The following is a 20,899-nucleotide window of genomic DNA, read 5'->3' as shown; positions in this document are numbered from 1 at the left end:
GTGAAACCCTGAGGTCAGGCTGACCGAGACCCCAGACTTTCCATGAACGCCCTCCAGACCCTTGATGTGAACTGGGGACCCCGATCAGACACTATATCCTCAGGCACCCCGTAGTGCCAGAAGACGTGTGTAAACCGGGCCTCCGCAGTCTGTATGGCCGTAGGGAGACCGGGCAAAGGAATGAGATGGCAGGACTTAGAAAACCGAACCACAACAGGTGGCGGTGGGAGATCCGTCATGAAATCCACCGATAGGTGTGACCACGGCTGTTGTGGAACGGGTAGGGGTTGTAATTTCCCTCTGGGCAGGTGTCTTGGCGCCTTGCACTGGGCTCACACCGAGCAGGAGGAAAAATACACCCTCACGTCCTTAGCTAAAGTGGGCCACCAGTACTTCCCACTAAGACAGCGCACTGTCCGACCGATGACAGGATGACCAGAGTAGGGTGACGTATGAGCCCAACAGATCAATCGATCACGAACATCAGACGGAACGTATTTGCGTTCAACTGGACCCTGGGTGGGAGTGGGCTCCGCACGTGACGCCCGCTCGATTTTCTGCGTCAACCTCCCATACCACCGGTGCCTGGCGGATGTATGGGAGTGGGATCCGTGGACCGCTCCTTTGCGTCATAGATCCGAGACAGTGCGTCTGCCTTAGCGTTCTGGGAACCTGGTCTGTAGGATAGAGTGAACACAAAACGGGTGAAAAACATGGCCCACCTTGCCTGGTGAGGATTCATTCTCCTCCCCGCCCGCATGTACTCCAGATTGCGGTGGTCAGTCTAAATAAGAAAAGAGTGTTTAGGCCCCTCAAGCCAATGCCTCCACGCTTTCAGAGCCCCTACAACAGCCAACAGCTCCCGGTCCCCCACATCATACTTTCGCTCCACCGGGCTGAGCTTCTTCGAAAAGAACACACAGGGGCAAAGTTTTGGTGGCGTACACGAGTGCTGAGACAGCACAGCTCCTATCCCAGCCTCGGATGCGTCCACCTCTACTAGGAACGCTAAGGAGGGATCAGGATGAGCCAACACAGGAGCCAACACAGGAGCCGAGGTAAACAGAGCCTTCAGGTGACCAAAAGCCCTGTCCGCCCCAGCTGACCATTGCAGTCGCACTGGTCCCCCTTCAGCAAAGAGGTAATGGGAGTCGCTACCTGACCAAAGCCCAAGATAAACCTCCGGTAGTAGTTGGCAAACCCTAAGAACCGCTGCACCTCCTTTACCATGGTTGGAGTTGGTCAATTACGCAAGGCTGAAATGCGATCATTCTCCATCTCCACCCCTGACTCGGACAGGTGGTACTCTAGGAAGAAGATGAACTGTTGGAAGAACAGACATTTCTCAGCCTTAACTTACAGGTCATGCTCCAACAGTCGACAAAGCACCTTGTGCACCAGAGACACATGCTCGGCGCGTGTAGCGGAGTATATTACAATGTCTTCTATATACACCACTACACCCTGCCCGTGCAGGTCCCTGAAAATCTCGTCTACAAAGGATTGGAAGACGGATGGAGCATTCATCAACCCGACGGCATGACGAGGTACTCATAGTGCCCAGAGGAGGACCTAAATGCCGTCTTCCACTCATCCCCCTCCCGGATACGCGCAAGGTTGTAAGCACTCCTGATATCCAATTTGGTGAAGAAGCTAGCCCTATGCAGTGACTCTGTCATACTGGCTATGAGAGGCAGTGGGTAACTATACTTCACCGTGATCTGATTTAAATCTCTATAAGGGCGTAAACCTCCATCCTTCTTCACAAAAAATAAACTCGAGGAGGCAGGTGAAGTGGAAGGCCGAATGTATCCCTGTCCCAGAGATTTGGTGACATATGTTTCCATAGACGCCGTCTCCTGGGAAGTGCTGTGTCTACCAGGAGATTTATCGCACAATCCCCCTGTCGATGGGGTGTTAGTTGAGTCACCTTCTTGCATGGTGGAGACTTAGTTTGGACTCTCCACCGTAGTTTCACCTATGGAAACACCTATACACCTCTCTGAACACTGACGTGACCATCCCTTGAGAGCCCTCTGTTGCCACGAAATACTGGGGTCATGATGGGCCAACCAGGGAAACCCCAACACCACAGGAAACGCAGGAGAATCGATTAGGAAGAGACTAAATCTCTCCTCATGACCCTCCTGCGTTATCATACATAGTGGAGCTGTGACCTCCCTAATCAGACCCGACCCTAAAGGACGATTATCTAAGGAATGTACAGGGAAGGGCACATCAACAGGAACAATAGGGATCCCTAATCTACAAGCAAAAGAACGGTCAATAAAGTTCCCAGCTGCGCCTGAATCTACTAGCGCCTTATGCTGGGAAAGCGGGGAAAACTCAGGAAATTCTATAGATACTGTATATACATGTGCGCAACAGTAAGTTCTGGGTGAGTTGGGTGCATACTCACCTGGGATGATCCACCAGTGCCCTGCCTGCTGCCTCGACTTCCTGGGGAACCTCTCCAGCGCCGACCAGCAGTGTGTCCTCTGCGGCCACAGGTAGTGCAGGAAACAACCCTCCCTCCAGTCACCCTTAGAGCAGCACCTCCGAGCTCCATAGGTGTAGGATCGGAGGTGCTGGGGGATGGAATGGACGGACCCCGATCCGGACGTACGCGGGTGGCCAACAGGTTATCCAGCCGGGTGGATAAATCCACCAGCTGGTCGAGGGTGGTGTCCCTGCAGGCCAGCTCCCGACGAACGTCCTCACGTCGACTACATTGGTAAAAGTCGATCAGGGCCCTCTCATTCCATCCTGCGCTGGCAGCCAGGGTCCTGAAGTCCAGTGCAAATTCCTGTGCGCTCCTCATCCCCTGTCTGTGATGGAACAAGCATTCCCCCGCCACTCTCCCCTCAGGTAGATGATCAAAGACCTCCCAGAAGCGGCGGGTGAAATCCTCATAGCGGACCAATGCTGCGTCTATACTTCCCCATTCAGCATTGGCCCACTCAAGCGCCTTCCCCGGCAGACAGGAGATGAGGGCGGACACGCTCTAGTATCCCGAGCAAGCCGGGTGGACGGTCGCCAGGTAGAGCTCCAACTGGAGCAGGAACCCCTGGCACCCGGCAGCCGTCCCATCATATGCGCTCGGGAGTGAGCCGAATCCCACTGGGTCCAGGTGACGGAGGGGTGGATAGCAGTGTGGGTTGTGGTGTTGGTTGGAGTGAAGTTGATGGGGTTGTGGGAAAGCCCCTTCTTTCCCATCGCTCCATGGTGAGCAGCACGCGATCCATGGCTGTGCCAAGATGTTGGAGCATCTTCGAGTGCTGGACGTGTTCCTCCACTGGTACCGGAGGACTGGGTGCACCTGCTGACTCCATTAAAAAGGTGCGTGATTCTGTCAAGTGTCAGTTGTGCAGAGGTGAGGACGGAGTTAGGCGCAGGACACAGAACTGAGTAAAATAACGTACTTTACTCTGAAAAATAATCAGCCAATAAAACCATGCAGGGATAACAAACCCTAACACAAAACCAGGAACAATCACGCACAAAACATAGTGAGAACCAGAGGGTTAAATAGGGAAATAATAATAATGTAATGGGAACCAGGTGTGTACAATCAAGACATAACAAATGGAAAAAGAAACGTGGATCGGTGGCAGCTAGAACATCACCGAACATCCGAACGGAAGTCCCTCCTAGCAGCTGCCCATGTCCTTTAATGTTGATGATATGGTTGTTACTGATTGAAGCACATGGCTGATCTCTAATCACTTCATTAAGTCAGGATTCCTAATTGACTCAGCCGTGCCTCCTTGCCTATCTAACATTTCCTCATCACACACCCCTTCTAATGTGACTAGCCCCGATGCTCCTCCCTCTTTTTCCACTGCCCCGCTACAGAGTTTCTCCCTGCAGGCAGTCACTGAGTCCGAGGTGCTAAAGGAGCTCCTTAAACTAGACCCCCAAAAAACATCTGGATCAGATAGTTTAGACCAGGCCTAGGCAACTATTTTTCATGGAGGGCCATATTAGAATATATTTTTGCCATCGCGAGCCAGAATTATATTACAGGATAATACATCATGTGTGTGACTGTGTTGACAGATCTATCTACTGTAAATCATATCCAGATATGCTACTTATTTAACTTTTTTAACATGAACAGAAATGAACCACATCCATGTTCCCCTTTTGGTAGGTATTTTCATTATTAAACATGCAATGAACTACACGGAGGCAAAAGTACACTGTGCATTCCTCACCAGGGACAGAACTCTTGTTAATGTATGCACAAAAACACAAGAAAACGAGAGAGCTCAACATTACTTTTAAACTACTCAATCAGTGTGAGGAGTGAAGTCTCTGATGGGTATTGACTAGAGCAGTGAAGTCAGTTTCTAACGTCGCTACGCGCAGGATTGCTGAGAGGTGAGAATCAGTAAGATATGATCTGTGCCTTGAGCTGTTGTATTTCATCACTGAAAATGTCTGTTCACATACATAGGTTGACCCAAACAGTACAAACATCTTCTGAGCATGACTCCTAATCTTTGGAAAGTTTTGTTCATGCTGAGATGCATAGAACCTCGTCAGTGACATTGTTTTGAATAGTTCTCCAATCACTTCATCAGACTGAAGATCGCTAAGCTCAAGTTGCAGGTCAGTGGTAGCGTTATCCACATTGAAGGTGAAAGGAGAGGAAACCAACACCATGCCATTTACCAACACTTTGAAATCCTCAAAACGATGAGAACTCACTGTTCAATGCTCACAGCAGTGGTGTATACTTCTCTCGTTGGTCATCTGATAGGGAACATACTAGTAGTGTCGGAAGGTGGGTGAGATTGTTGGCTTCTACAGGAGTAGTACATTTCCCTTGAAGGCTTTGACAAGGCTGTATATCTGATGTGCAAAAAGTCCCTTCCCTTGTAGTTCGGAATTCAGTTCATTCATGAGGGCCAGGATGCCCACGGTGAAGGCAAAATCAGACAACCATTTATCTTCCAGTTGAGGAAAATCCACATATTTTCTTTTCATTAGCAAAAACTCAGCAATCTCCAACTTCAGGTCACACACCCTTTTAAGCACCTCCCCCAAACTCAGCCATCTCATGTTTGTGTGGTAGGGGAGATCTGCATGACCCGATTGTCTCTTCCCGGCAGTGAGACAAACTGCCTGTGGTTTAAAGATTTTGCTCTTATGAAGTTTACAACTTTAGTGACTGTCCACAACATGGCTCATTTTCAGAACACATTTACCGAACACCTGATGAATAATGCGTTTGAAGGTAGGCCTTGAAATACATCCATAGGTACAATTGACTCAAATGATGTCAATTAGCCTATCAGAAGCTTCTAACGCCTTGACATAATTTTCTGGAGATTTCCAAGCGGTTTAAAGGCACAGACAACTTAGTGTATGTAAACTTCTGGCCCACTGGAATTGTGATACAGTGAGTTGTTATAAGTGGAATAATCTGTCTGTAAACAATTGTTGGAAAAATGACTTGTGTCATGCAGAAAGTAGATGTCCTTATCGACTTGCCAAAACTATAGTTTGTTAACAAGAAATTTGTGGAGTGGTTGAAAAACGAGTTTAATGACTCCTACGTAAGTGTATGTAAACTTCCGACTTCAACTGTATGTATATTAAATTAGATATACTTTTTACATTTTTTTACACATTTTGAATTCAGACTGGAACACAACAAAATGTGGAATAAATCAAGTGCCTACTTTCTGAAGGCACTGTAGACCACACCAGGTCAATTGTTTTCCTGTGGATGACCATTCATATATTCTTGCCATCCCCACAATATATAAATAATACATTATTTTTCATCCCCAAAAATAACATACAATTGGTTACAATTTAATAGAGACCACATGGAACCCTCACATAAAAATTACACTCAGTGTAGTCTAGAGCTCAGAACATGCTTCAGTTGGATGGGTTTTTCTCTCTAAAATTATTGAAGTTCCCACAAATACCAGAGCCAACCTCTATTAGGCCTATCTGAAACTCCTCTAAGTCCTTGATGGGACTGAAGACCATTACCAACAGAACAGAGACGATATAGCAACTTAATGTATTTTCTATTACCATCTCACCTCCATTATTTAAGTCCACCAAAGCTTTAGAGGCATCTTTGGAAAAAATAACTATCTTGGCCCAGGAGGCAACAGTTTGATGTTCTTGTAGAGGAGAAAAAGCCGGTAACATTGCCACTTCCCCTGAGTTGAGAGGTCAGGCTTAACTGCCAGCCTAGCAGACACTTTTTATATGGTATCTGTCTATCACATCACCCTTTATGAATCTGTTATAACATCTTCAACAAACAGTGTTCTAGAAATGTCCCTCAAGCAACACTGTTCTTTTTCTGAGTGTGCATTTACTGGTACAGGTCTGTTCAATTACCAATGAGCTTTTGTATTAGGCCTGTCTCTTATAGCAAGCAACACACATACACATTGTTTGTGTAATGAAAACAAAGACATGTAATGAATGCATGTAGTGTAGAAAAATGCATTGCCAAAAGGCACTGTGATGAATTCCAAGAGGACCTGAAAAATTCTAAGTATGACTGGCATGCAATCCCCACCAGGTCAAGTGTTTTCGCATAGATGACAATGATTATATTGTTGCCATCCCCACAATATAGAAAAAATCCATTATTGTCATTGTTGACAGCTCGCCATTTATTCTGCATTATGTTTGTCATTCTGCCAGGTGCTTGCTTCTCTATGCATTTACGATAGTGCCACAAACAATACATGTGTGTTCTATATTCTGCATCTAGTCAAGAGTGAAAGACATCTGATTGAATGCCATAAATCACCAGTCGTTTCAAATTCAATCCAATTTATTTTATAAAGCACTTACTTCAGCAGTTGTCACATAGTGCTATACAATTCAAGGGTTCTATGAGGACTCTATGACATTGTAACCACATTTATGTTATTGTTGGGGATAAAAACACCAGATTATGCAGTCTTTGAGTTTTGTTGACTTAATATATTGGAAATCCATAAAAATACAAAATATTCAGATACTTGGAAGCCAAAGACACAATGTTGATCGGCATGCTTGCTCTCATCATGACAGGCCTGAATGACAATATTAATCAAGATATGTGTGCTATCCTGGTTAGTTGAACACACCGTATTGTATGTGAGATGGGGCATAGAAATATAACAATATTGGCCATTGTTCTGTTGTAATGCATCACACGGTGCGTGGGTATAGCATGGTTCCAGAGGACATTCTGTGGCCTTTGCACATTGGGACTTCAGTGCATTCTATATCAGTCAACAGTTGTTTATGTGTTCACTCGTCATTGAGATTCGTAAATGTATTTATTTTCCATTACTGGGGGCTGGGAGGATTATGGTCTTAAATTGCTTAGAACTGTCATGAAATCTCTTCAGTAGGTCTGATACACTATGCTTCCGCTTCTGAACAACAGAGAGAGAGAGACAGATACTGCATGCCGAGCCCCGCCTAAGCTGCAGTGAATCCAGCCATCTATTGGTTTCAGAGCTACATTATACTGTATGCTGTTTTTTGAGGGGCCTTTTTTTTTCCAGTTCCATAGTCCAGTGCTTCAGCCATTGGTATGCATAAAGCATCCTTTGGATCAGGCTTGCGCTACTGCTGTGATTTACTGTCCCAAGCCCTGCCCACTTCCCTCAGCCTGCTTCTCAACATCCTGCCTCCCAGCTCCAGCTCCAACTACAGCGCTGGGCTGTGGTGGATACTGAACAGCCATGCAGGACCCAGCACCTTTGGCCGCCCTGTGACCTCGGATACAGGACCTGGGACCTTTCATAGGACACCTGAACATGGCCTTTTTCAGCTGTTTGTACTCATTGTTTGGAAGAGCAAAAGTAAGAACAATTTTTTTAACGTAAACAAACTTTTAAAAACTTTTAAATATTTTGGTATATTGTTTGAAATGTGTACCGGTAAAGATAAGAATGAATGTGATAAAGATAATCCTTTTTTAAATGTAGATTTAAGTATTTATCATACTCCAACTGTGTTTTGGTCATGTATGGCTCAGTTGGTAGCTTGCAACGCCAAGATTGTGGGTTCGATTCCTAGGACCATCCATACGTAGAAATTCATGCCCGCAAGCCTGTAAGTTCCTTTGGATAAAAGCGTCTGTTAAATGACACATATTAATACTATATATTTTGTATTTAATGGCTTCCTCTGATTTTTAAGAAGTCATTCTAACTCCTTGTAATAAGAAACACCTCACTTATTTTTTTTATAAACTACATATGTATATAGTTGCAGTTGTATACTATTGTTCGGAAAGAAACATTAAAATAGGAGAGTTCTCATAACTTGCTACAGTTTCATAGTAGTGGTCTGTTCAGCATGTGACTCCCAAAGTAACGGACATTCCAGGCAGTTGGGAGTGGGTGTAGGAATGGAGTGAAGGCTGGCTTGTTTTCAGTGAGCATGCTCTCAAGGAGGTGTTATCCCAGAGTTACCGCAGCAACGGGATTCAAATGTAGCCTTTCTCAAGCGTCCACTTGGAGCCAATAGTGCTCCTTTTAGAAAGTTCTGACATCATTGAAAATGTAAGATCATAATATACGGCTGGAACTACACAGAATAGTTGATTCTTTGTTGAATAAATGTCACAGTCTACTACATTTCTCAAGTCTTACTTAATTTATCTAATTTTACTTCAAGAATGTTGTGCCTATGATCCATACATAACAAAGTTGTAACTTAAATAATGTTTTCTAACACTGTATTGACAACACATTTCAAATACATATCATATGTTAGAAAATAAATAAAGAGTTAGTGCACTTGATGCTGCAAAACATTCCATCTGAAACATTCCAAGTATGGACATGACATGCTCTATTTTCCTTATTTCAGGTGATGTCCTCATCATGGGGCTACAAGAGAGCAGGTAAGGATAAGAGACTGACTATCATTCAGAGAAAATTGATTTAAGAGCAAAGCGTTGAGAGCAAAATATGTGCATCTCTTTTGTTATTGTTGGTTAATCAAATTGTCTACTCTATCTAGAAGTGTATAACCATCAGCTGGTCTTCTCAAAGAAAAACATAGCCTGGTATTAAGTAAATTGCAAGTAGTAGCCAATGATTTATATATAAACTACTTGACTGACAGAGAACGCTGTTTTGAAGTCACCGCACCTCCATCTTGGCACTCCTCCCACTATTGTAAAAAATAGTTTGGATGCTATAGAAATGCATTTACAATTGTCTACATTTGTTTTTGCCATAAGTATTATATTACAGACAGCTTAATGCATACATTTAAATTATATTTGTAAGCTAAACAAAAAAACAAAAATAGTATGTACAGTACTAGTCAAAAGTTTGGACACACCTACTCATTCAAGGGTTTTTCTTTATTTGTACTATTTTAAACACTGTAGAATAATAGTGAAGACATCAAAACTATCAAAACAAATATTATATATTTGAGATTCTTCAAAGTAGCCACCGTTTGCCTTGATGACAGCTTTGCTAACTCTTGGCATTCTCTCAACCAGCTTCACCTGGAATGCTTTTATACGTTTCCACATATGCTGAGCACTTGTTGGCTGCTTTTCCTTCACTCTGCAGTCCAACTCATCCCAAACCATCTCAATTGGGTTGAGGTTGGGTGATTGTGGAGGCCAGGTCATCTGAGGCAGCACTCAATCACTCTCCTTCTTGGTCAAATAGTCCTTACACAGCCTGGAGGTGTGTTGAGTTATTGTCCAGTTTAAAAACAAATGATAGTCCCACTAAGCACAAACTAGATGGGATGGCGTATCGCTCCAGAATGCTGTGGTAGCCATGCTGGTCAAGTGTGCATTGAATTCTAAATAAATCACTGACAGTATCACCAGCAAAGCAACATCAAACCTCCACTTCCATGCTTCACGTTGGGAACCACACATGTGGAGATCATCCGTTCACCTACTCTGCATCTCACAAAGACAGGGTAGTTGGAACCCAAAATCTCAAGTTTGGACTCATCAGACCAAAGGACAGATTTCAACCCGGTCTAATGTCTCTTCTTATTATTGGTGTCCTTTAGTAGTGGTTTCTTCGCAGCAATTCGACCATGAAGACCTGATTCACGCAGTCTTCTCTGAACAGTTGATGTTGAGATGTGTCTGTTACTTGTGAAGCATTTATTTGGGCTGCAATCTGAGGTGCAGTTAACTCTAATGAACTTATCCTCTGCAGCAGAGGTAACTCTGGGTCTTCCGTTACTGTGGTGGTGTAACGGCTTTCTTCCTGGGAAGGAGAGGAGGACCAAAATGCAGCGTGGTTATTTATAAACATCTTTAACGAAAGATGAAAACGTGAACACTATACAAAATAAGAAAACGTGGAAAAACCGAAACAGTCCTAACTGGTGCAAAACACAAAGACAGGAACAACCACCCACAAAATACCCAAAGAATATGGCTGCCTAAATATGGTTCCCAATCAGAGACAACGATAAACACCTGCCTCTGATTGAGAACCACTCTAGGCAACCATAAACTTACCTAGACCAGCTACACTGAACACAACCCCATAAATCTAATAAACCCCTAGACAAGTTGAGACACATAAATCCCTCATGTCACACCCTGGCCTAACCAACATAATAAAGAAAACACAGAATACTAAGACCAGGGCGTGACAGGTGGTCCTCATGAGAGCCAGTTTCATCATAGCGTTAATGGTTTTTGCGACTGCACTTGAAAAACGTTCAAGTTCTTGAAATGTTCCGTATTGACTGACCTTCATGTCTTAAAGTAATGATGGACTGTCATTTCTCTTTGCTTATTTGAGCTGTTCTTGCTACAATATGGATTTGATCTTTAACCAAATCTTTTGTATACCCCCCCCCTACCTTGTCACAACACAACTGGTTGGCTCAAACGCATTAAAAAGGAAAGAAATTCCACAATTTAACAAGGCACACCTGTTAATTGAAATGCATTCCAGGTGACTACCTCATGAAGCAGGTTGATACCAAGAGTGTGCAAAGCTGTCATCAAGACTTTGAAGCATCTAAAATATTACATACATTTTTATTTATTTTATTTTTTTGAATTTTACCCCTTTTTCTCCCCAATTTCATAGTATCCAATTGCGACTTTGAAGCATCTAAAATATTACATACATTTTTATTTTTTATTTTTATTTTTTATATTTTAAATTTTACCCCTTTTTCTCCCCAATTTCGTAGTATCCAATTGTTGTAGTAGCTACTATCTTGTCTCATCGCTACAACTCCCGTACGGGCTCGGGAGAGACGAAGGTTGAAAGTCATGCGTCCTCCGATACACAACCAACCAAGCCGCACTGCTTCTTAACACAGCGCCCTCCAACCCGGAAGCCAGTCGCACCAATGTGTCAGAGGAAACACCGTGCATCTGGCAACCTTGGTTAGCGCGCACTGCGCCCGGCCCGCCACAGGAGTCGCTGGTGCGTGATGAGACAAGGATTTCCCTACCGGCCAAACCCTACCTAACCCGGACAATGCTAGGCCAATTGTGGGTCGCCCCACGCACCTCCCGGTCGCGAACCCAGAGTCTCTGGTGGCGCAGCTGGCGCTGCAGTACATTTGACCGGAAAGTATTCAGACCCCTTGACTTTTTCCACATTTTGTTACATTACAGCTTTATTCTAAAACGGATTAAATAAATAAAAATCCTCAGAAATCTACACACAGTACACCATAATGACAAAGTGAAAACAGGTTTTTAGAAATGTTTTAAAAATAAAAACAGAAATACCTTATTTACATACGTTTTCAGACCCTTTGCTATGAGATTCGAAATTGATCTCAGGTGCATCCTGTTTCCATTAATCATCCTTGAGATGTTTCAACAACTTGATTGGAGTCCACCTGTGGTAAATTCCTCATATTCTAAAATTGATTAAAAATTTACCTCATCAATCCACACACAATACCATATAATGACAAAGCAAAAACAGGTTTTTAGAAATATTTGGAAATGTATAAAAAATGTAAAACTGAAATATCACATTTACATAGGTATTCAGACTCAGTACTTTGTTGAAGCACCGTTGGCAGCGATTACAGCCTTGAGTCTTGTTGGTTATGATGCTCCAAGCTTGGCACACCTGTATTTGCGGAGTTTCTCCCAGTCCTCTCTGTAGAGCCTCTCAAGCTATGTCAGTTTGGATGGGGAGCATCAATTCACAGCTATTTTCAGGTCCGATTAGGTTCAAGTCCGGGCTCTGGCTCGGCCACTCAAGGACATTCAGAGACTTGTCCCGAAGCCACTCCTGCGTTGCCTTGGCTGTGTGCTTAGGGTCGTAGTCCTGTTGGAAGGTGAACCTTCACCCCAGTCTGAGGTCCTGAGTGCTCTGGAGCAGGTTTTCATCAATTATCTCTCTGTTCTTTGCTCCATTCATCTTTGTTTCCATCCTGACTAGTCTCCCCATCCCTGCCACTGAAAATCATCCCCACAGCATGATGCTGCCTCCACCGTAAGAATGGTGCCAGGTTTCCACCAGACGTGACAGTTGGTATTCAGGCCAAAGAGTTCAATCTTGGTTTCATCAGACTAGGAATCTTGTTTCTCATGGCCTGAGAGTCCTTTAGGTGCCTTTTGGCAAACTCCAAGCGGCCTGTCATGTGCCTTTTACTGAGGAGTGGCTTCCGTCTGGCCACTCTACCATAAAGGCTTGATTGATGTAGTGCTGCAGAGATGGTTGTCCTTCTGGAATGTTCTCCCATCTCCTCAGATGAACTCTGGTGCTCTGTCAGAGTGACCATTGTGTTCTTGTTCACCTCCCTGACCAAGGCCTTTCTCCCCCGATTGCTCTTTTTGAGTTTGTACGATTTAGGTGGTTCCAAACTTCTTCCATGTAAGAATGATGGAGGCCACTATGTTCTTGGGGACCTTCAATGCTGCACATATTTTTGTTGTACCCTACCCCAGATCTGTGCCTCGACACAATCATGTCTCGGAGCTCTATGGACAATTCCTTCAATCTCATGGCTTGGTTTTCACTCTGACATGCACTGTCAAATGTGGGACCTTATATAGACAGGTGTGTGCTTTTCCAAATCATGTCCAATCAATTGAATTTACCACAGGTGGACTCCAATCAAGTTGTAGAAACATCTCAAGGATGATTAATGGAAACAGCATGCACTAGAGTTCAATTTCGAGTCTCATAACAAAGGGTCTGAATACTTATGTAAACAAGGTATTTCTGTTTTTCATTTTTAATGAAAATTCATTTTTAATCTGCAAAAAGAGAATTCTCTTCGATTATAATCACAGCCGTATATATCCCCCCCCAAGCAGACACATCGATGGCTCTGAACGAACTTTATTTAACTCTCTGCAAACTGGAAACGATTTATCCGGAGGCTGCATTCATTGTAGCTGGGGATTTTAACAAGGCTAATCTGAAAACAAGACTCCCTAAATTTTATCAGCATATCGATTGCGCAACCAGGGGTGGAAAGACCTTGGATCATTGTTACTCTAACTTCCGCGACGCATATAAGGCCCTGCCCCGCCCCCCTTTCGGAAAAGCTGACCACGACTCCATTTTGTTGATCCCTGCCTACAGACAGAAACTAAAACAAGAGGCTCCCACGCTGAGGTCTGTCCAACGCTGGTCCGACCAAGCTGACTCCACACTCCAAGACTGCTTCCATCACGTGGACTGGGAGATGTTTCGTATTGCGTCAGACAACAACATTGACAACAACATTCGGTGTGCGAGTTCATTAGAACGTGTGTTGAAGATGTCGTTCCCATAGCAACGATTAAAACATTCCCTAACCAGAAACCGTGGATTGATGGCAGCATTCGTGTGAAACTGAAAGCGCGAACCACTGCTTTTAATCAGGGCAAGGTGTCTGATAACATGACCGAATACAAACAGTGCAGCTATTCCCTCCGCAAGGCTATCAAACAAGCTAAGCGCCAGTACAGAGACAAAGTAGAATCTCAATTCAACGGCTCAGACACAAGAGGCATGTGGCAGGGTCTACAGTCAATCATGGACTACAGGAAGAAATCCATCCCAGTCACGGACCAGGATGTCTTGCTCCCAGGCAGACTAAATAACTTTTTTGCCCGCTTTGAGGACAATACAGTGCCACTGACACGGCCTGCAACGAAAACATGCGGTCTCTCCTTCACTGCAGCCGAGGTGAGTAAGACATTTAAACGTGTTAACCCTCGCAAGGCTGCAGGCCCAGACGGCATCCCCAGCCGCGCCCTCAGAGCATGCGCAGACCAGCTGGCCGGTGTGTTTACAGACATATTCAATCAATCCCTATACCAGTCTGCTGTTCCCACATGCTTCAAGAGGGCCACCATTGTTCCTGTTCCCAAGAAAGCTAAGGTAACTGAGCTAAACGACTACCGCCCCGTAGCACTCACATCCGTCATCATGAAGTGCTTTGAGAGACTAGTCAAGGACCATATCACCTCCACCCTACCTGACACCCTAGACCCACTCCAATTTGCTTACCGCCCAAATAGGTCCACAGACGATGCAATCTCAACCACACTGCACACTGCTCTAACCCATCTGGACAAGAGGAATACCTATGTGAGAATGCTGTTCATCGACTACAGCTCGGCATTCAACACCATAGTACCCTCCAAGCTCGTCATCAAGCTCGAGACCCTGGGTCTCGACCCCGCCCTGTGCAACTGGGTACTGGACTTCCTGACGGGCCGCCCCCAGGTGGTGAGGGTAGGCAACAACATCTCCTCCCCGCTGATCCTCAACACTGGGGCCCCACAAGGGTGCGTTTTGAGCCCTCTCCTGTACTTCCTGTTCACCCACGACTGGGTGGACTCCAACGCCTCCAACTCAATCATCAAGTTTGCGGACGACACAACAGTGGTAGGCTTGATTACCAACAACGACGAGACGGCCTACAGGGAGGAGGTGAGTGCCCTCGGAGTGTGGTGTCAGGAAAATAACCTCACACTCAACGTCAACAAAACTAAGGAGATGATTGTGGACTTCAGGAAACAGCAGAGGGAACACCCCCCTATCCACATCGATGGAACAGTAGTGGAGAGGGTAGCAAGTTTTAAGTTCCTCGGCATACACATCACAGACAAACTGAATTGGTCCACTCACACAGACAGCATCGTGAAGAAGGCACAGCAGCGCCTCTTCAACCTCAGGAGGCTGAAGAAATTCGGCTTGTCACCAAAAGCACTCACAAACTTCTACAGATGCACAATCGAGAGCATCCTGGCGGGCTGTATCACCGCCTGGTATGGCAACTGCACCGCCCTCAACCGTAAGGCTCTCCAGAGGGTAGTGAGGTCTGCACAACGCATCACCGGGGGCAAACTACCTGCCCTCCAGGACACCTACACCACCCGATGTCACAGGAAGGCCATAAAGATCATCAAGGACATCAACCACCCGAGCCACTGCCTGTTCACCCCGCTATCATCCAGAAGGCGAGGTCAGTACAGGTGCATCAAAGCTGGGACCGAGAGACTGAAAAACAGCTTCTATCTCAAGGCCATCAGACTGTTAAACAGCCACCACTAACACTGAGTGGCTGCTGCCAACACACTGACACTGACTCAACTCCAGCCACTTTAATAATGGGAATTGATGGGAAATGATGTAAATATATCACTAGCCACTTTAAACAATGCTACCTTATATAATGTTACTTACCCTACATTATTAATCTCATATGCATACGCATATACTGTACTCTATATCATCGACTGTATCCTTATGTAATACATGTATCACTAGCCACTTTAAACTATGCCACTTTGTTTACATACTCATCTCATTTGTACATACTGTACTCGATACCATCTACTGTATCTGGCCTATGCTGCTCTGTACCATCACTCATTCATATATCCTTATGTACATATTCTTTATCCCCTTACACTGTGTACAAGACAGTAGTTTTGGAATTGTTAGTTAGATTACTTGTTATTACTGCATTGTCGGAACTAGAAGCACAAGCATTTCGCTACACTCGCATTAACATCTGCTAACCATGTGTATGTGACAAATAAAAATTTGATTTGATTTGAAATGTCTAAAACCCTGTTTTTGCTTTGTCATTATGGGTTATTGTGTGTAGATTGATGAGGACATTTTTTTCTTTAATCGATTTTAGAATAAGACTGTAACGTAAGAAAGTGTGGAAAAAGGGAAGGGGTCTGAATACTTTCCGAATGCACTGGACAATTTATTGAATTCCAGACATTGGTTATATTAGCTTCTGACTGAACATCACTTGTTGTTCGTCTTCAAAGTAGAAGTCTACACTGCTATTTTAAATCCGCTATGCATCAGGATTTGAAGGACAATTATAGCCATGAACTTAATATCCCACACCACACCAGAGAGTTCTGTAGTAGTCTATGCATCGTGTGCCATTCCTTTCTTGGAAGGTGCACATTTACATTTTAGAGTGAGCTTTATTGCAGCGGGAAAGTCTGAGAGATGAATTCAGTATATCTTCATTGAATACAGGACATATCTACAAATTACTTCACAGACTACATCTGGAAAAGGCTCTAGGTCATGAAGTTTCAAAAGTCAAAAGAATGTTACAACGGACAAGGGTTGCTGCTGAGAATGGATAGTGAAACTTGTAATGGTTTTAAATCAAAGTCCCCAACTTTTCAAACTCAAGACTGCACACATAAAACGAGCGCTTTATTGCAAAGGAATTTAGACCACCAACATGTTGCAGGTAAATTGTAAAAGTAGGCTATGCCTAAGTCTGTAATTGCTTAATCTATTAAATAGGCAACCACCGCAAAACATCAATTATGACATTTTTTACTGCCAGGCTGTATTCACCGCTACACTTTCCACTCAATTAATGGCAGCAAATCCTGATCAACCTATTCATTTTGGTTTAGTTACTGGGAAAGGATTGCACATCAATTTAAGCTATGGTATTGTCGCCTACAATAGAGTGCTGTTGAAGACAGAGCTAAAGGCTATATTAAAATAAGTTTAGGTAGGCTATGGATGCATCCAGATGATCCTGTAATAGCTTTAGCTCTGTCTAAAGAAGGCTCACCTTTGATCGACAGCCTCCAAATAGGAAGCTACCCAGGGCACCCAGTCATAATGCAGCATTCACAACACAACTGTCTCTCATGAGCCTGCTGTGTTGTCATGTATGTATTTGCTAATAAACAGAAAGGCATGCTTCTCATACTGTGAAATGCAACAAGATGAGCAGGCCCTTTTGTTTCACATTTTTTCATTATATTTGTCATTTCCTCTCATCCTTTTCCTTTGAGCCCATTTGAAATCAGTTCCATAGAAGAGATATGATAGGCTTAATAAAGCAACAGCTGCTCTCCAATCACAGGCTCAGGTTTAAAGGCCATGGTTTCCCTAGAGACAGCCCAGTGCCATTAATAACATGGTGAAGGTCTGAGGGTGGTGCTTTTTCTACTATAAAAGATTTTAGAGATTTAAAAAAAAGCATAGATCTAGATGAGATTAGAATTGTCTCCTTTAAATAATACTTCAATGACCTGAAAGTAGCAATACTACGATCTTCAATGTTTTATGGAAAAAGCTATATGGGTGGATTATGTCCTAGTCTCATGCATAGGACTTGATGTCAGAATGTAAATGTACTGCAAAGCAGGCCTACCTAGCTGTAATTGCAAGGGCTCTGTTCAGTGAACATTATAATTTAAACCTCTTATTTATGGTAATGCTCTTTCTCTGAAAGTTGCACAGGTGATTGCAATCATGTGGACATGTTGTTGATCATTGTCTCTATTCCATATCCCTCTTGTGAAAGTGTTTCTCCTCTATAATATCACAGACAAAGCATGTTCCACCCTACCAGGCATTGCACAAATTGTCCTATACTATAGTAAGAGGTGGCATGATTCAGGAGTTAGGGCAGGTGATACACTCAGTAAAAAGGAAAAATCCTGTTGAGATGAAACAAGAATATCTGACATATTATATATAATTTCTTCAGGTGATGAAAAGTTGTGTGGCATTGAGCGCAGCCATGTGTTGGGCACCAGTGCTTGACTTTGACAGAAATAGGAGACGGAACTTATTTTGGATGCCGGTACTGTTTATTATTTAGGTGCAGGAGTTCCACAATACTTTTGAGCAGATATTCTATAAGAGGTGCAGGAACTCAAGCAGTAGAAGATTTGAGGTGCTGGTACTCAGCTCCGGTGAGCTCTTACCCAAGTTAAGCACTAGGTGGGCACACAGCATCACATGGACTACCCACTCTGAGGAATGACAATGGTGTGAGGTATTGGGCACATGTCATCCTGGTAGAGGAATAGATATAAACAGTGTATGGTCTGTTCTTTTTGATTGATTTATGATTGATTTGTAGTTACTCATTCTATTCCAAAATAGAAATTTGAGGAGCATGTGCAGGTTCATGACCCATGTGAGAAATGTGAGTGTTTGTCCATATTGAATGTTTGTGTGCTGGAATATTACAGCAGGGTATATACCAATTTTTTAGAACAATTTTCTAAAGTAAGGTTTAATTACGCAAAGAAAAAGATTAGAGAAGCAGACCGGTGTTTAGGAAGATTGTGGCATTATGACATGTTCTAGTCTGCCAGCCTCCTCTAACAACTCATTTCCTGAGAGGTCAGCTCTTCTGTACCACACCTTTTCCTTTTGCTGTCTGTGTTACATATTCACTGTAGTTTCCCAGAAGGCCATATCTCCCTCTGAACCCATCTGCCGGTATGCAAGGAAATGTCTGTCATGGATTAGTCATAGAAATGGAAAATGAAAAGAGAGAAAGTTCCAAACTGCTTCTGAACTTTGATCTGATCATGAATATCAGGCCCTAATGGCCTTTCCTCGGGTAGATTTAGCTTATCTGGAAACTGTTATGAAGAGTATGCCATCATATAGTGTGCTATTGCAAAGTTTTATGTGGAAGGTTGAAGGTTAAACTGGTGTTGCTCTACAATACGATAACAGCTAGGTCCGCTGGCCTTGAGCTTGACCTCTCAAATGGCAAAGATACTGTACAGACAGGGACAAATCAAGTAGAAGGAAAAATATGTGAAGAAGACTACATATAGTATTTCAGTATGTCATTTAACCACACAAACACCACACAAACACCCCCAAGAGTGATGTCAAGTATTTGTATTTGTATTTGCATTTATTATGGATCCCCATTAGCTGCTGCCAAAGCAGCAGATACTCTTTCTGGGGTCCAGCTAAATTAAGGCAGTTTATACAATTGTAAAACATTACAATACATTCACAGATTTCACAACACACTGTGTGCCCTCAGGCCCCTACTCCACCACTACCACATATCTACAGTACTAAATCCATGTGTATGTATAGTGTGTGTGTGTGTGTGTGTGTGTGTGTGTGTGTGTGTGTGTGTGTGTGTGTGTGTGTGTGTGTGTGTGTGTGTGTGTGTGTGTGTGTGTGTGTGTGTGTGTGTGTGTGTGTGTGTGTGTGTGTGTGTGTGTGTGTGTGTGTGCCGATATTTGTGTTGCTTCACAGTCCCCGCTGTTCCATAAGGTGTTTTTTATTCTGTTTTTTCAATCAAATTTTACTGCTTGCGTCAGTTACTTGATGTGTAATTGAGTTCCCTGTAGTCATGGCTCTGTGTAGTACTGTGTGTCTCCCATAGTCTGTTCTGGACTCTGGACTGTGAAGAGACCTCTTGTGGCATGTCTTGTGGGGTATGCATGGGTGTCCGAGCTGTGTGCCAGTAGTTTAGACAGACAGCTTGGTGCATTCAACATGTCAACCTCTCATAAATAAAAGTAGTGATGAAGTCAATCTCTCCTCCACTTTCAGCCAGGAGTGATTGACATATTAATATTAGCTCTCTGTGTACACTACCGTTCAAAAGTTTGCGGTCACTTAGAAATGTCCTTGTTTTTCAAAGAAAAGCACATTTTTGTCCATTAAAATAACATCAACTTGATTAGAAATACAGTGCAGACAATGTTAATGTTGTAAATGACTATTGTAGCTGGAAACGACAGATTTTTTATGGAATATCTACATAGGCATACAGAGGCCCATTTTCAGCAACCATCACTCCTGTGTTCCAATGGCATGTTGTGTTAGCTAATCCAAGTTCATCACTTTAAAAGGCTAATTCATCAATAGAAAACCCTTTTGCAATTATGTTAACACAGCTGAAAACTGTTGTTCTAATTAAAGAAGCAATAAAACTGGCCTTCTTTAGACTAGTTGAGTATCTGGAGCATCAGCATTTGTGGGTTCGATTACAGGCTCAAAATGGCCAGAAACAAAGCACTTTCTTCTGAAACTCGTCAGTCTATTCTTGTTTTGAGAAATTAAGGTTATTCCATGCGAGGCAGAGTTCCTCTGTCCAGTGTCTGTGTTCTTTTGACCATCTTAATCTTTTATTTTTATTGTTCCAGTCTGATATATGACTTTTTCTTTGGAACTCTTGTAAAATGGTTTCCTAATGATCAATTAGCCTTTTAAAATTATAAACTTGAATTTATTACAAGATTTAATTGAGGTTCAGGGTTTAGTGAGTGTTTTGTTCCAAATACAATGCTTTTAATATTAGAACAATTTAGGGCTAACATTCCTTGTCACCCACTCTAAAACTAATTGCAGCTCTTTGTTGAGTGTTGCAGTCATTTTAGTCGCTGTAGTAGCTGACATGTATAGTGTTGAGTCATCCGCATACATAGACACTCTGGCTTTATTCAAAGTCAGTGGCATGTCGTTAGTAAAAATTGAAAAAAGCAAGGGGCCTAAACAGCTGCCCTGGGGAATTCCTGACTCTAACTGGATTGTATTTGAGAGGCTTCCATTAAAGAACACCCGCTGTAACTCTTTATCCACATAATAGCAAGGGTTGTAAAGCCATAACACATACATTTTTCCAGCAGCAGACTATGATCGATAATGTCAAATGCTGCACTGAA

At 43.4% G+C, this 20,899-nt stretch overlaps 1 protein-coding gene across 2 annotated transcripts in view; it reads left to right on the top strand.

The window, feature by feature from the left end:
* The first annotated feature begins 7,634 nt into the window (after positions 1–7,634).
* Positions 7,635–20,899, top strand: part of LOC139422955 (StAR related lipid transfer domain containing 8) — a 44,964-nt gene continuing 31,699 nt past the window's right edge. Inside the window, exons 1-3 of one of the 2 annotated variants that reach the window (XM_071174472.1) lie at positions 7,673–7,841; positions 8,018–8,094; positions 8,857–8,890. In XM_071174472.1, the coding sequence (XP_071030573.1) occupies positions 8,860–8,890 (31 nt within the window). In that variant the 5' untranslated portion in view covers positions 7,673–7,841; positions 8,018–8,094; positions 8,857–8,859. Of the gene's footprint in view, positions 7,842–8,017; positions 8,095–8,856; positions 8,891–20,899 lie in introns of both variants that reach the window. The other variant, XM_071174469.1, reaches the window with a different exon arrangement.

The sequence above is a fragment of the Oncorhynchus clarkii genome, chromosome 12 (assembly GCF_045791955.1).
Source record: "Oncorhynchus clarkii lewisi isolate Uvic-CL-2024 chromosome 12, UVic_Ocla_1.0, whole genome shotgun sequence".
NCBI classification, from domain to species: domain Eukaryota; kingdom Metazoa; phylum Chordata; class Actinopteri; order Salmoniformes; family Salmonidae; genus Oncorhynchus; species Oncorhynchus clarkii.
This window is presented reverse-complemented; position numbering and strand designations above follow the sequence as displayed.